The sequence below is a fragment of the Perca flavescens genome, chromosome 23, assembly GCF_004354835.1.
Source record: "Perca flavescens isolate YP-PL-M2 chromosome 23, PFLA_1.0, whole genome shotgun sequence".
NCBI lineage: Eukaryota > Metazoa > Chordata > Actinopteri > Perciformes > Percidae > Perca > Perca flavescens.
Genome location: NC_041353.1, coordinates 12,697,973 through 12,714,272, shown reverse-complemented (window position 1 = coordinate 12,714,272; position 16,300 = coordinate 12,697,973). Strand labels below are relative to the sequence as shown.

At 38.7% G+C, this 16,300-nt stretch overlaps 1 protein-coding gene across 2 annotated transcripts in view; it reads right to left on the bottom strand.

The window, feature by feature from the left end:
• Window positions 1-16,300, bottom strand: part of cacna2d4a (calcium channel, voltage-dependent, alpha 2/delta subunit 4a) — an 81,572-nt gene that overhangs the window by 50,283 nt on the left and 14,989 nt on the right. For both annotated transcript variants that reach the window (XM_028570984.1, XM_028570985.1), the window contains exons 10-27: window positions 15,470-15,544; window positions 13,810-13,899; window positions 13,395-13,508; window positions 13,151-13,229; window positions 11,936-12,069; window positions 10,152-10,229; window positions 9,980-10,060; window positions 9,760-9,834; window positions 9,523-9,609; window positions 9,279-9,350; window positions 8,961-9,022; window positions 8,636-8,703; window positions 8,498-8,543; window positions 7,701-7,798; window positions 7,402-7,495; window positions 7,164-7,256; window positions 6,615-6,742; window positions 4,902-4,970 (exon numbers count right to left, since the gene is read on the bottom strand). In XM_028570984.1, coding sequence (XP_028426785.1) covers window positions 4,902-4,970; window positions 6,615-6,742; window positions 7,164-7,256; window positions 7,402-7,495; window positions 7,701-7,798; window positions 8,498-8,543; window positions 8,636-8,703; window positions 8,961-9,022; window positions 9,279-9,350; window positions 9,523-9,609; window positions 9,760-9,834; window positions 9,980-10,060; window positions 10,152-10,229; window positions 11,936-12,069; window positions 13,151-13,229; window positions 13,395-13,508; window positions 13,810-13,899; window positions 15,470-15,544 — 1,543 coding nt within the window. The remainder of the gene's footprint in view (window positions 1-4,901; window positions 4,971-6,614; window positions 6,743-7,163; window positions 7,257-7,401; window positions 7,496-7,700; window positions 7,799-8,497; window positions 8,544-8,635; window positions 8,704-8,960; window positions 9,023-9,278; window positions 9,351-9,522; window positions 9,610-9,759; window positions 9,835-9,979; window positions 10,061-10,151; window positions 10,230-11,935; window positions 12,070-13,150; window positions 13,230-13,394; window positions 13,509-13,809; window positions 13,900-15,469; window positions 15,545-16,300) is intronic.

The following is a 16,300-nucleotide window of genomic DNA, read 5'->3' as shown; positions in this document are numbered from 1 at the left end:
AGCCTCTTACTGTATCATGGTCGGACAAACTATTTTTCTGGTATACCTTGGACTATGCTTCTAGGCTGGTTCAGAAAAGTATTCACAATGCTTTTAATGAAGTTATTGGGAATTAAAAGACAACCGACTTTGCTTTACAAGAATTATCCTTTTGTTCAGAGCTCATTTTCAGACTGATTTCACCCCTCAGAGGTGAATGTTTGCTACTGTGGCATGAAAGCACTATCTCAGAGAACCCTGTCTTCTGGCAAGGACTACAAAACGTTGTCTAAGGACTACTATATTCAGACTCCTGCACTTTATTTCCCTAATCAGATTCCCTTTGTCCTCCCTCTCGTTCCTCCCTTCTCCCTCTTTCTTTCTAAAATGGACGATTTGCCCAGAGGCATTATAACGAACAAGGGATTTAAAGAAAAAAAAAAAGACGCTATTTCACCCCTCCTCCCCATCCTTTTATCTCTCCATCCATCTTTCCATCCAGTTCTATTTATGGAAAGTATTTCACACTTCCTTAAAGACTTCCACCTCCTTTCGTTCCATTCGTCCCTTCTCCCATATTGTTGTCTTTATGTTTTTCCTCAAAGGTCAGCAATATGCAATGGAAGTTGTCTCACCATAACATTAACATTCTGTCACCGCTAAAGAGTCCTTCTGTTATAAACTTAGTAATCATCGCTTATTCAAGAGGAATCTGTTTGATTGGCACTGTTTCTCAGTGCATTTACAAAAAGGATAGTTTGTTTGCTTTACTTGGCGTTTTCATAAATATCCTTATTCACACCTTGAAATATTTACGTACATTTTCACATTTTATGGTTAGCAGAGTAGGACATTTGTCTCTTCAGTAAAATTATCTCAAAAAGCTTTCATTGCATATTGCTGCCCCCTCGATTTTTAATTGGCTGGATATAAACCTATATTAAATAGTGTGTTATCTTATACCTGGGTTATGATGCTGATAAATATTATTATATTAGTCTCTAATATGGTGTGTTGGCCCAGCGATCCCCCCAAATGTTTTCTGACGTAACTGTTCATAACTGTTCATGGTTTTCTGTATCAACCCATGATGTATGTCTTTTGTTGTGTAAATTACTTTTATGTTTTTGGTTTTAATATCTCTGTAATGTTTGTTTATTTGTCGTGTTCATTTATTTGAGTTCAGTAGTTGGTAAAGTTTCTGCAAGAGGCATAGAAAGAGTTTGGCCATTGAGAGTGAAGTATCCATACCGCTGCCTTGTCTCTGAAATGTATCAGGGTGAAGTCATTTAGCATACAGCCACGTAGGCCACAGGTAATCTTATGGTTTTAATATTACTTTTTTTCATGTAGTGCTATATGACCAACTTTGTCTCAGACAAATAACTTTTCATTATGCAACTTATTTTAAATAACAAACAGGATTTGCAGGAAACAGGAAAATTGTTATGAAAAGGTTATGGTCCTTGTTATAATATTAAAATGTTAAGGCTAATGCCTTGTATGAGATAGGACATCAGATCAGAAAAACACACTCTTATCCAGCACCCTGACCTCCCCACCCCCTTACATTTAGCTGAATATAACACCATTTCTTGCATCAGCAATGAGAACCTAGAATAGTCGCATATAAAAAATCTGAACACACTTTAGCAACAATGGACACCTCGATGATGTAAAGAGACATTGATAATTGGCATATTCAGGAAAATGTAGTGAAATTATATTTTAAAAGGGATTTAAATGACAAGTGTAAATATAGCCATGAATTTCACAGGGACTCTGGGGCAGTAACTGAAAAATAAAGCAATGGCTAAACTCGGTCTATGAATCTAGAAACGTTGTCCTCTCACCTCCTGGTCTGCAGGTCTTGTGTTGTTGGTAGCTAAGTATCTTAGCTAGCTGAAACCTGTTCCTATAGCCTGTGTGTGTAAAGAATAATAAATTATAGTTTGTTACGTAAAACTGCAGCAGCCATGATGACTGAGGGCTTCAAAGACTAAACTGCCCGGAAATGTATGGCGTGTTGTGTTCTTATGACGATTGTGATTATGACAATGATTATGAAGCATTTCCTGGTCAATATGCATTGATTTAAATAAAAACATATCACACTTATGTCAAATTGACATCCAGACCACTGACGAGCTTTGAAAGACTACGACATCTACTAATTATCAATAGCACAAAATAAAGTAGATAGTAAGTAAGCTATTAAATAAGAATGTCTAGCTAAAATATTATTTGTCAAATAATGTCCATCATTCAGGCTTTTTTCATTCAAAATGGATGGAAGTAAATGATTTGCTTTGATGTTAGGAGATATAGGCAAAAGCTGAGAGGGATTAAATACAGGGGGTCAAATGAGAGCATAAATCAGTCATGATAACAGCTCCTCTGTATACTGTATCTCATTTTCTCTGTCCTTTACCCTCTATCTCCTCTCACCTTTCTTTATTTCTCATCTGCTTTCTCCTTCCCTTTTCCTCTCACTTATCTTGTCTCCATTTATCTTTCTGTCGCCTCTTCTCCAATCATTTTTTTTGTCTTTTCACCTTCTTTTTTCTTATCTCTGCCCTCTTTATCTTTTACTCTCTTTGTATTTTGTCTTTTTTCACATCCCCCATCTTACCTCCTTTTCTCCCTCGTTCTTATCCTTCAGTGCTTCCTCTCTACCTCCTCCTCCATGTAAAATCTCTCTCTCTATCCTTTATTCTTTCCCTGCTCTCTCTTTGTGTCTGTTATTTACCCATGTATCTCTCTTTCTTCCTATCTTTCTCTGTATGCAGTCTGCTTCTCTGTCAATAAGAGCGTATTAGGTTTATTTACATACAGCATGTCACTTCTGTCACAGACTGGATTATGTTCGGACAAACACTGACACCCAGTGGTGAGAAATGGAACCACAGCATTTTTAGCTGCTAATAACCATGTACATATGAATTATTGTTTGCACTTAACAGAAACTCATCAGCTGTGTTGCATAAAATAGCAGCTTAAGTCTACTGTGTTACTCATAAACTGAATGTCTCATGCTTCAATCTACAAAATGGGATAGTATTATTTGATACATACATTTGTGCAAACCTTCAAAATGGCAGTGTAGGTAGTCAGGAAGTCATATGTCAACTGAATGATGCTGCTAAAGTGTCCCTGGTCAAGATACGGAATATGAAGCAACTGTACTGTTTTTACAGTGGTCCATATTTGCATGAAACAGAGGTGTTTAATACGTTTTGTGTTATGTTCGTGTACAGTGTTTACATTGCATTTTCTAAATGAACAATATATACATAGATACACGTTCAAATGCTAGATCGAGGCATAGGTAATACACGCTCGTACAAGTACAGGAGTCATGCCAAATGTGGGAACAGTACAGCATGTGTGTGTGTGTGTGTGTGTGTGTGTGTGTGTGTGTGTGTGTGTGTGTGTGTGTGTGTGTGTGTGTGTGTGTGTGTGTGTGTGCACCTTTGACAAGCCAGCTTTTGAATATCCCCTTGAGTTCAGAAGGCAAACGAGACCCTCGATGAGATAGCCAACCTCGCTTAAGCAGAAGCAGCAAGAAACAAATGCAAAGAGGAAGGTAGCGGACAAAGAAATAAGCGAAAGAATGACAAGACAGAGAAAAAAGGGAAAGAGAAGGATGGAGAAAAAAAGCATTGTGAAGGGAGACAGGTCTGACAGCTTAGAGAGCTGCTCCACTTGGCACCCAGTGATACAGAAGTGAATAAAAATAATGTATGACCTTTGACCTCCAATCGGTGATCATCATAAGACAATCTACAATAAACATAGACAAAAATCATTTTCTCTTTACATAAATTAATATAGCTTAACACAAATCTTTTTCTTTTTTAGACATTTCTTTTATACTGTACTCTTACTTTATTGTAAATGCTGTTTTTAGTTGTAATAGTTATTTTAGATCTTTCTGTCTGTTCTATGTTACCGAGAATTTATAAAAAGGTACAGTAGGCTATAGCAGAGCTCTTGATTCATCATACTGTACTGTGACGTTAATGTTTCCAAACAAGCAAAGAGAGACAGAAGGAAGCAAAGAAAAAGAGATGTACAGTAAGAACGAGGCAGTGAGATTAAGAGAGCGACAGAAACACATCTATTTTGAACTTTTTCTCACTTCTCTCCCGATTTTCCATTTCCAAATATAAGACGATTTTCACACCTGAGACAATTTCTACGAAAGCTGTTAAATACAGATAAGCTTGTGTGTTTGGGTGTGAGTATGTATGGAGTGTTTTTCTGTCTGTCAAAATAATGAGATACCAAATGCATGCAGGTATGCACACACGCAAGCGCACACACACGTGCGCGCACGCACACGCACACGCACACACACACACACTCTCTGACTGAGGATGCAGCTCCAGAGAGTCTAGTCTCACTCAGATAATTATGACTAATCAGTGTGTCAGTCATAAATGGAACTAAACATACGCACAGAAACACAAACAATGAAACAAAGCCAAAGACTATGAACTATAAGACAAAAATGTGTCTGTGTAAAATACACCCTCAAGCACATACACCCTCAGCTGCTCCATTAACTATTTCCTTGTGGCTACTGAAGAAACCAGACGCAACAAAGGTACAGTACACTCCAAGCAGCCCAGGTACGTGATCACAATAAGAGCTGTTTTTGACCTTATCAGTTGAAAAAAAACTATTCTCACCCCAAGGCCCATTTAGTTTACCTTGCACGGCAGTGTGTATTTTAGCCATAGGCATGGCACTGCCAAATCAGTAAGTAAAATGCCATCAATACCAAAAAGAGAAAATTGAAAATGAATGTGAAGAAAAGACGAGATTAAAAAGGAGTGAGAAAGAGAGAGTGAACAGTGAAATAAAATGTATGTAAAAGACAGAAAAAGAGTGTATCTAAACAAAACGAGTCATCCTACCTCCAGCGATGGCAGTTTTCTTGCCCACCGTAACAGTGACAGCAGTAGCAGCAATCACGATCCTCCCTGCTGGTAGAGCCACACACACACACACACACACACACACACACACACACACACACACACACACACACACACACACACCAATAATTTACATAACTTTATCAATACATGCATGTAGAAACATGGGTGCATTATGCATGCACATCACAAACACAAATCTTCCCTCCAAAAATATACACAGGCAGGAGTATATGCATGCACAGGAAATTTGTGGGTGACAGACTGAGTTGGACTCAGTAGGTAATATTTAATAAAGTCATGCATTCATCTTCTGTGTGTCTAGTCACAGCCATCGTGCCAGTTGATGCCAACTGTCGCCAAGCCACAGACTCCAGCCAGACTAACATTTAGGTGTTATGTAACACGGAGTATGAGAGCTAATCAACTAATACACTCACACCAGAGGGACTGTGTGTGTACTGCATGTTTATATTTCTGATATTCGCTCCACTACAACAAAACCAGTCTATGCCTGCATGACAAATCACACATTCAGGAAATTGTGTAATTTAGTTGAAAATGGGATTTCTTTTTTTGCCATTAAATATTGTAGCATGATGTAGTGACATAATAAAAGACAGCCAACAAACTCTATGAAAGCAGATGTTTACTTCTCAACAATAATGAATTTAATACAGAGAGCTACTGACTCTGAGCACACTGCAAATGAACCAGAACGCTAACTGATTCCCTGAGAGAGGAGAGGAGGTTCCCACACTGTGTCATGCCCATTCAATGAGAGAAAGAGAGAAATAGAGAGAGAGAGAGAGAGAGAGAGAGAGAGAAGGAGGTGGAGTAATGAGACAGAAGAAAAAAGAGAAACAGCAGAGCTAGAAAAAGAAAACAGACATGGGTGAAGAAACAGAAAACAGAGAACACAGCACTTGACATACTTTAAAATTAGGGGTGAGGACGAACAGAACGGAGGATGAATAAAAAGAGGAGGCATGCCAAGTACAAGTAAAAGTTTTCCTCTACCCTCCTCCTCCTCCTCCGCCTCCCTTCGTTTTCTCGCTCCCTCCTCCGCTTGGAGCTCCACCTCCTCTGCCCTTAAGCTGGCGCTATAGTCAGCCTCATAGTCCCTAAATATATCTGAACACAACAAACTATGTAACATCAACCTAAAACATATATAAGACACTTTTTGTACATTTGTACTTGTAAAAATTATGGCGGATGGTATGATAAAATGTTTCATTATAATAATATAACATGAAACATGTATTGCCATCTTAAAATAGGACTTGGAAATAGAGCTTCAAACTTTCTGAAGTGTGAACATCCTATACTGTACCTTTTAAATGCAGCTCAAGATTTGAAATCATCCATAGATTTAGTACATACAGTATAAGCTGCTTTTTAAGTGAAGTTTTGATGCTGGGTGAAATAAAAAAACAGCCTTAAAATAACACTCAACAAACATTTAATTTGAACCTTTAATTAGGTGAGGAAGTGGATATATCATTCTGTATTCTGTCATGAGGAAGGGCAGTATCATCAGCCTCATACACATTGAATATACTGTATTTCAACAAAATTACATTTAAGTCTGCACTATTTAGTGAAGATTAAATTAAAATTCCTGTGTGTGTGTGTGTGTGTGTGTGTGTGTGTGTGTGTGTGTGTGCTCAGTAAAGATTTCTCCACTACCTCTAGTTTCCTGTCTGGGCATGTAGTACAGAAACTGTCCAGCTGGGTACTCGGATGCTCTGCGATACCACACTGGGAAATGGTCCAATGTAAACATATTCTCCTTGTCTGTGGAGGTCAGGAAAGACCTGGGGAGGGATAAAAATAAGCTTAAAATATGCTATATAAATAAACTTGCCTTGACTTAAAGAAAAGCGTACCATCTATTACCTAATTATGATGACAAAAGAAAAGAAGGAAGATTGAAAAGGAGGATAAGATAAAGAGAACAACAGAAAGATTTGAGAATTGTTGAGGTAAGAAGAAGGGTTGTGAGTAAAGCATAATATTGTACTTATTTACCAGCTGCCTTTTTATTGACCACCAGAGGGCAAAGTCTTACCTTACTGTAATTCAGTAATTCAATACAGCTCTTTAATTGCGATCACTCGAACATAAGCCGTTTTAACACCTTATCTAACCCCAGTTTTAAACCTTTTGGACATAATGGTATGATTAACTTGATGGGATGATATTTAATAATCAAAATGGCCGTGTTTTTTTACTCACTTGGCTGTTCTTTTCTCCATACCAGTGTATCTCTGGAATCTCAACAGGCCTGATCGGGTCCCCAAGAATGCTGTTTCTACCCCCTCTTCCATACTGAAAGAGAGAGGGAGAGACAATGAGACAGAAAAAGAGGGAGGTGGAGCAGAAACAGGGAGCAAATATTTGTAAAAAATAAAGTGATGAAAAGTCCATGTCTTAATAAACATTTATGTGGGTGTGAATGTGTCTTAATATTCACCCAGATGTGTTGAGCATGAGAGCGGTCCAGTAGGCTTCCATAGGAGCTGTGACCACAGCATCGAAAAGAGTTTGTTGCAACAACTGCCCATCACCTGTAGAGAGAGGGAAAAAACATAGTCTAGTGCTATTGATAAAAACAATGGAGGCATAAGACAAAAGAAAGAGGAAGACAAAAGAAAATAAAAATCCAGCATTGAATGGAGTCAGCTTGAAGATCACAAGAGTGCCTAAGTGTATCACTGAATCTGCAGTTTTTCCAAAATCAAAAGATGCTGCAATTAATTAAAGTCCACTTACACTCCAGATCTGGTTCTTTACCAGTGAGGTATCGCACCACAGCCTGCAGCTGGCTAAGCTTACGGTGGGCCGGGTCAATGTCTGTCTCACAGTAGGTCCTACGAGCGCGCGCACACACACACACACACACACACACACACACACACACACACACACACACACACACACACACACATACATACACACACACACACACACACACACATTTAGTACTGTAGTCACTCAGTAATATCATATCTTATTTCATGACACTAGTTAGAATCCCATAATATCTATGTTCTTATACTGTGGCAAACCAGGAGAAATAGGTCAGCCAATCCGGCACAGGGGGCGGGTACATAGGCTCAGACTGGGGGAGGTGATAGGGGGAGTCTATCTGCCTGTGCAGGTGCTGCAGCCACTTGGCACATGGCACTGGTCACACCTGCAGCCCATCAGGTAATCAGTGGGAAGGTGTTAAGAGAGCCAGCCCAAGGCCGCAGGAAGAGAGGAGACAGTAACAAAGGCCCAGAGGAGCAACAGTTCAGGAGCTAATGGTCAACAAGGATATGGGCTAGGAAAAAGACTAAAACCTCTCCCTCTGCTTAAATCCTCCCAGGACAACACCTCCTGAAGGCTGACAGACCCCAAACGGGAAGAAACCTAAGTTGCAGTTTGTACCATTACCCTTTTCCTGAGCGACTTCATTAAAAAACACTTTATGTTTAAGCCAACTGTCTCTGTGTTTCTTATGTTCATTGTGAATCTGGCGTTCAAGTCCCCTGGGTTGCCACAATACATAGTTATACAGTACTTACCATTCATTGGCTATGGTCAGGTCTGGAGCCATTAAGTCATGGAGACCTAAGGCAAAAAAGCAAAGAAGAAACCAGAGAAAGAGAGTAAGAAAGGCAGACACAAATACAAAGACACTAAGACAGAAGGGAAAGACTTACCCTCCTCAACAGAGACGTTTCCAGTGAAGATATACTGTCCATATCCTCTAGTCAACACTATACCCAGACTGTCAAACATAAAGAAGACATTTGTTATTGGCAGGATGAATCATGCTTGTAATTTTTATTTCCATTTCTTGCTACTTTAAACAAGTAGTAGGCTAGACAGAATATTAAGATAGAAGAGATTACTTACTAAAATGCTATGTTTTTTCTATTCATTATTTCATACATATATATATTTTTTTTTCTTTTTTCTTTTTTTAATATTCAAAATTCTGACATTTTTGAGTAATCCTGTTAAGTTGAAAATGATCAGACAAACCTAAATGGTGTCTCGTTGATGACAGTGTAGAAGTAATCATTCTTCAGGAACATTACTCTCATCTGTGAGGGACAGAAAGAGGGACAGAGTTTGTAAAAACGATAGTGAACGCAGAGAGAAAAAAAATGCCGGTACTTCTACTTAATAGACAAGAAATACAAATGGACAATCAAAACTTGCCACCTCAAAAGGAAACAAAACTTGGATAATACAAAATAAGACAATAAAATCCTACAGGAAGAGAGGAGAATCTAATCACCGATCAAAACAGCTCCTCTTGCTGTCTTGACACAAACAGACAAAAACACAAGTACTCACTCCTTTATCCACTGAAGTTCTCACGTCTAAAGATATCGTTCCAGTTTCTCCTTTAACCATGGCGGTCCTCAGCTGAAACAAAAACATCACATACTCAGCCCTTCACTTGTTTCGTCATACCATGCTGGTATGAATCCTGACCTGAACAACACAACTCACCCTGACATAGAGTACAGGAAAGTGAAAACAGAGAATAAAAAAAGACAAATGTGAGTGAGTGAGTGAGTGAGTGTGTGTTACTCACTTTCTCCTCGGTGTCTTCCCATTCCACCTCTGCCAGATCAACACTGTTATAGTTGGGTTTTGGCTTTAGCTTCTTCCCCTCTTTATACTGTCACACATACAAACAAGAAAACAAGTCTTTAGGAACCTATCCCATCTTATGCTTGGTTATTGCAATACATCTGTCAAGCAGGGTTATAAAGTTTCTGCAGTTTCTCAGCTGCAATAATTCATTGCACAATACGATCTTTGTCTGTACCAGAGGTCGTAGGTCAGGGTGGGACAGGATGTAGCCGTTGTTGGTTAAAAGGTAGCCGTAACCATGGACACCCAGCTGAAGAGACAGAAAGACATAAGAACATGTAATTATTATATTATAAATCCAATGCCACTGGCTGTCTCAGAAAAGAATCAATACAGAGTATGCATACAGTACTTCATCCTTGTTTGTGACACAGTATATATTGTGGATGGTTTACCTTGTATCTTGAAACTAATCTCATCAGTTCTTTCAAGGCCACATCAGCTCCTACCACTCCCAACAGAATCCCATGAGACAACTACAGGAAACACACAGCAGGTTGATAAATGCAAAGTTTCGGGTGTTGAGGGCAATGGTATTAATGGTATTAATGAAAAATGAATACTTACAGTCTCTTTTTTCTTGCTGAACACAGGCATGGCTACCGAGGTCATCAGAAGCAGGCTTTGGGCCTGACTGTTGAACAGCTGTGGTACACGCATACACAAGAAGAGCCACGATGACTTGATCTACATTTGTTTTTGTTTGTAAATGTTAAATGTTAAATTTGTAAATATAAATTAAGTTGATGGAGTTCGCTCTTGTTGACCGAAGGTGGAAAATGAAGTGAAATGGAGATGGATTGGAAGATGATGTTTAACTTAATAGTGCTAAATCTCTCTGGACCAAAGAACATTAACTAAGCCAACGTTTTAACAAGGGAAGCAAAGAGAAGCTAAGATATGTTAAGATATTCACTCAAATAACGTTGCAAAAAACTGCTATTGGCTGTAAATATAAGACTAAGCAAGACATTACAGATACTATATACTGTATTTTATACGGCTAACAATAGAAATTTAGCAGTGCTCTATGATTACCTTTGCTGTGCTTGGTAACTGAAGGTGAAGATGGAGGGAAGACAATATGGGAGAAGAGACAACAAGTAGGAAATGGCAGTGAAAAGATATGCCACATATGGTACAGATGAAAAGAGATACTGAAATAAAGGAGGAAACAGAAATAAGCAGGCAGGGGTGGAGTAGCAACTTGCAACAGATGCACTTGATAAGGAAACATTTTAATAAAGAAAAAACTTTGAAAATTAATGTAAGTTATATTAAAGTAGTTCCGCTTGAGCAAAATTGGCTTAGGCTAGATTTTTGCTGGTGTGTTGCTACACAGTTGTTAAAGCATTGCTTGTTGAATTCTATGTCTTTAGGGTGTTGCTAACAGTGCACCACTAAGTAAGGTGTTAAAGTAATGTGTTCAATAACAAATACAATAAAGATTAAAATGAAAAAAAATTCTAAAATAACATTACAGTTACGAATACTTAGTTAATTTCAGGGATGGGTGTTTTGGCTGCCTTGAGTGTCATGTCTAGCTTGCTGCATGGGCTGAAGGTAGGGGTTGGTGGCTTGGCTGCTGCCAAAAAGTGGACGAATATTCTCTCTGTTAAAGTAAAAGTAATGTTTTTAATAATTTTAATATGTAATAAGTTATGAATAATGTATTACACTTTCCATGTAACATGCCTAACACTTTCTAAATACTAAGTGTTCCAGTAGTTTGCCAGGGTGGTTGCTAGGTGGTTGTTGTGTTGATGGTGTCTGGCATGGTGTTATTTGATGATAGGGGTGTTCACAGTGCTTACAAGGGGTTATCTGGGGTTTTCAGGTCATTGCCTATAGGTGTTGTCTTCTGTTAGTAGGCCAGTGCTAGTTTAGTTTTTTTTAACAGGGACCATGCACAGCACAAATGTTGAGTCATTGTTAGCTATATAGCTAATTTGCATCTGCGGTCCCTGGGCAGGAACATACTAGGTGGTTGCTAGGTTGTTGCTAGGTTGTTGCTTTTGCAGCAATTACTAGTGCTATGCTATGATGTTGCTAGGAGATTGAATTGGTGACTGGAATTAATTGGATTGAAGGGTTTGAATGTTTCAATACCATGGAGAGAGGCAGAGAGATGAATAGAATGGTTTTAAATGTTTTCATGAAGAGAGATGGAGAGACTGCATTGCAACATTTATCTCTATTGCCCTGCAGAAAAAAAAACTGTATAATGGATCATTACTAAAATAGCACAGATGGCCTAAATGAGTCTGAAATTTTGATTATGTATGCCAGATAATCTTGATGAAAGATAATAGTGTCTGCAAAAACACTAATAATGGGAGAAGCAGACTCACCACAGTGTCCATATAGGCCTCAGTCCAGATGATGTCGTGATCGTGGTTAATGACCATTGGCCGGCTCAGAACATGGAGGTACTCCATAACGTTTTCCTGGACATCAGCCAGTGTGGAGACGTGTGTGTAGTACCCTGCATGACACACAAATAATGTACAAACATACCGTATATTACAAATTACTCCGATGGAAAACCTAGGACTCCTACATTTTAGCAAATAAAATCTTATTATTATACCATATTATTTTTTATCTTTTTGCTTCTGGCCTTTGGGTATTACATTTAGAGCAGCAAACTCATTTATCCAACTTCAAAAAACCTGGTATTCCCAAAAAAACACTAAGGTGTTTTGAATGAAAAAAAAAATGCTTGAATCTCCCATCAATGCAAATGTGCTGTTTCCATTTTTTAAACTTGGCTTAGTCTAAGGTTTATGGCATTTTTACAACTGGGAGACAATGACGTCAATGGGATACCTGCAGTGAAGCTGCTCAGTGACAACAGGCTACTGAAGCACTGCCAGTTATGAATATGTGAATATGTGCAACCTTTTCCCCCTTTGTAATGTCTCCCCAAGCACGCTGCTGTAAATATTAAGTTGAACTGCTCACTTAAGACTGAAACTTTAACATGTTTTTGCAGCAGTGTAACATAAAGCATGTTTCTCTATTTATGACAGATATTTTGTTTTTGGCAGAAGCAACTGCCAGTGTACGCAACAGAAGGGAGTGCACCTGTTACCTATTATACACAGAGACAAACACTCAGATATGATATTTTTGGGCCAGGGATGTGTTTACAGTGTATCTGTGCTGATAATCAGGTATTTAGTCAGGGATTTTTGATGTGCAAAGAGCAGGATAAAGTGATTATTTTCAGGTCTGAGCTGCTGCATGACCCCATATAATTCACAAGAGGGCAGCACCTGATACCCAGTCCCATACAGCACCACCTGGGAACACCACAAAGGGCCAACAGACCTGTTTTCTTCCTAAGTAGCCTACAGCACGAGAAATCACTTGGATCACTTAGCACATAGACTAACTAAGTAATTGCGGTAGTTTTCACATCTACCTTTATTCTTTGTTGCTGAAATTACCTAAACTTCCTATCCCAAATTGTATGGCAGAACCAGGGATTCAACCTAGCAACTTTTATAACACAAAGCATATTCTTTGACCTTGACCATGCTATTGATCTATCCCCATTTTACCCTTGTTGTTGCAGGCAATCCATTTAACATTTTCAGCAAATGTCACCTCTCGTCCAATCAGATAGGTGAACACTCGAACCTGGAGAGACAATAAAGCATATAGTGAGATGTGATGAACCCCACTTATTTGTTACTTCAAACAGCTTTAAATAAATACTGTCAATGATTTGTGTTTGTGTGCTTAAGGTACATTCCGCTGGTGCTTGCAGTTGATCTTTCTTGTGTGTGTATTTGTGTGTCATACCCGTCGTTCTGGCCAGTTGAACTCTTCAAAAACATCCTGGAAGTCCTCCATTGCTCCATCCGTTATCAGCATGATGGCTTGGTTACATAGGCTGCCCTGGCCCTGCGCTGCAGCCTAAACACACACACACACACACACACACACACACACACACACACACACACACACACACACACACACACACACACACACACACACACACACACACACACACACACACACACACACACACAATTTACTTGATCTTGGAATTTGTACTACAGAAATCAGCTGATGTAGACTGTAAATTGTATAGAGCAGATAAAGGATAAATACAAATAAATAAAATAAAAAAATAAAGTAAATAATCTTACTATTTAATTGCTAGCAATGCTATATATTGTTAGGACCTAGCAGTTGTGGTTGTGGCACCAACCTCGTTGAGGATCTTGAAAGACTCCTTCATTGCCTTTTTCACTTTGCCCTCGCCTTTGACATGAAGCTCTTCAATCAATAACTTGAAATGCTGCAGAGAGACACACAACAAATAAACAAATATACATTGTCAATAAGCCACAGATCTTATCCTTTTGGTAAATGCAGGTAAATGCAGTCACCACAGGAACATGGGGGGAGAGAGAGATCAGGAGTGAGTGAGTAAAAGAGTGTAGAGTAGGAATTATCCCCAGCTCCCTGGCACACTGACCAATTATGGCAAAGTCACTACAACACCAGAAGGTAATCAGGATTAATCAACACACGCACACACAGACACCCGCACACACTATGATGAATGGCCACATTGTTGTGGGTTCCACCACTGTGCAGACAAGAGATAGATGTAGCCTTCATGGTGCTCTTAGCCTCTTACAGAATTGTATATGCCCCTACAAATACAAGCTAACTGTAAAGTATTGTTATTACTGTTATTATTGTTGTTGTATATAAATGCTACTCAAGCATAACTAAGCCTAGACACTTACTCAGCATTTTCTTTTATTGTTACTTGTTGGTATGAAATGACCAAGACATGAGATAATTTGCTTAAATATACTATATATATAAGCTAATATACTATATATATATATATATATATATATATATATATATATATATATATATATTTCAATCATGACAAAAAAATGTACAGGAATGTACAGCCCTTTTACCCCAGATCACTGATTCAACTGTTCAATACTGAAAACAAAAATGATTTTGGTCTCTTACAGTTTGGGCAAACACAATCTGACTTACAGTAGGAGTAAACATGGTAAATTGTTGTTTGGGAATGTAGGAACTCTTATATAACACCTACAAAACTGAGGATTGACTTCCTGTAAATTTGTGTGTTTCAACATGAGTTTATGCGAAAGTACATCAGCCAACATCTGTAAGCCCATTCTGTTACAGCCTGCCTCTCTAGGCATTAAACCAATCAAATCCCTTGCTGACAGGTCATGTGACCTACTTAAAATTGTCAGTGGCCAGCAACCTCACCTGATCTGCGATGATGTGAAGGGGAGTGAAAGTAGGGCACACATCCAACACATAACACACACAGACTGAGCAGGTGTTGGTATATGACAAACAGGAGAATAGAAGAGGGGGGAAAACAAAGAAAGCAGCAGTGAAGCAATGAGATCTGGATGGATAGAAAGTGCAAAAGAAGAAAAATGTCATGACTTTGTTAGGGAGATGAGATGGGAAAGAGGAGATGGAGAAGACAGAGAAAGAGAAGGAAGTGGAAGAGAGAGGAAGAAATATCTGCGTTCTTAAAACACCAGTAGGATCAGCACACTTTTACCACATATGAGCATTAACTGGTTCTGAGGGTTTCATCACTAAATCCTGGGTTCAAATGGGTTGAACCCTTGATAACACACATTCTCTGTGTGATGTTTTAACTGTGATGTGATGACAGCATAATATCATTACAAGATTAGTGAGATAACAGCTGATTGAAGATTTATAGGTTAGCAGAGGTTAAGTGAATTAATTAGCTGTCTAGCTTGTGTCTCTTATCTGTCTGTGTGTGTGTGTGTGTGTGTGTGTGTGTGTGTGTGTGTGTGTGTGTGTGTGTGTGCAGTTCGAGTTACCTCTCTGTTATCCAGATCAGCTTGTACCAGCGTGCCCTTGAAGCAGGGCTCCACGTAGCGAACATAGTCACTGTACTGGAGAGAGAAATCAAATATCTAACCCAATAAAATCAATGATCCACATGATCAACAGTCAACATGATTAACCTTTATAAAAAGGTAAGAGTTATTGCAGTTTTACTACCCTCAAATCTCAATCAATCCCTAAATATCACAATATCACTTAACTTTATTACGCTTATTTACTCTATCCAACGCGGGATTCTGTAACACGGACATTATTTAACTGCTAATGTTGATTTTCAGATGGATTTCAGTGTTAAAAGTTGGACATTTGGATGTAGTGTTTATATTCCTGGAAGCTGTTACTTCCACTGACATTAGTCAAGTCAAGTTCAAAGTTAAATTAAATTATGTTATTCCTTACGAGGATATCTCATTTTAAAATGAAACTCTCAGCAATGCTTTTGCTTGCATGGTCACCCCCATGAAAGAAATGGTGTAGCTTTAAATTCTGTGTAAAAACAGCTTAAGGGCAGCGGATTTCCAAGAGGCGTATGATTACACACACACAGTAATACCAGGATAAACCTTGCTTATTACACCGATTTGTGGTTGGAGGGCTTCATGCAACCAGAATCCTGAAAAATCTAAAAACAAAAATTAATTTTGAAGCTTTGATGTTACTGAAAGTAAATGCCTGGTGCTAATTGAATGTGTGATGTGTGTATTTGTGTCTGTTTGCATGTGTGTGTCTATTTCCGTGTATTCGGCCCAGTCTCTGTACTGTCTGTACTGTACCTGTGTATTAGCTTTCTGTGTATTTGTGTG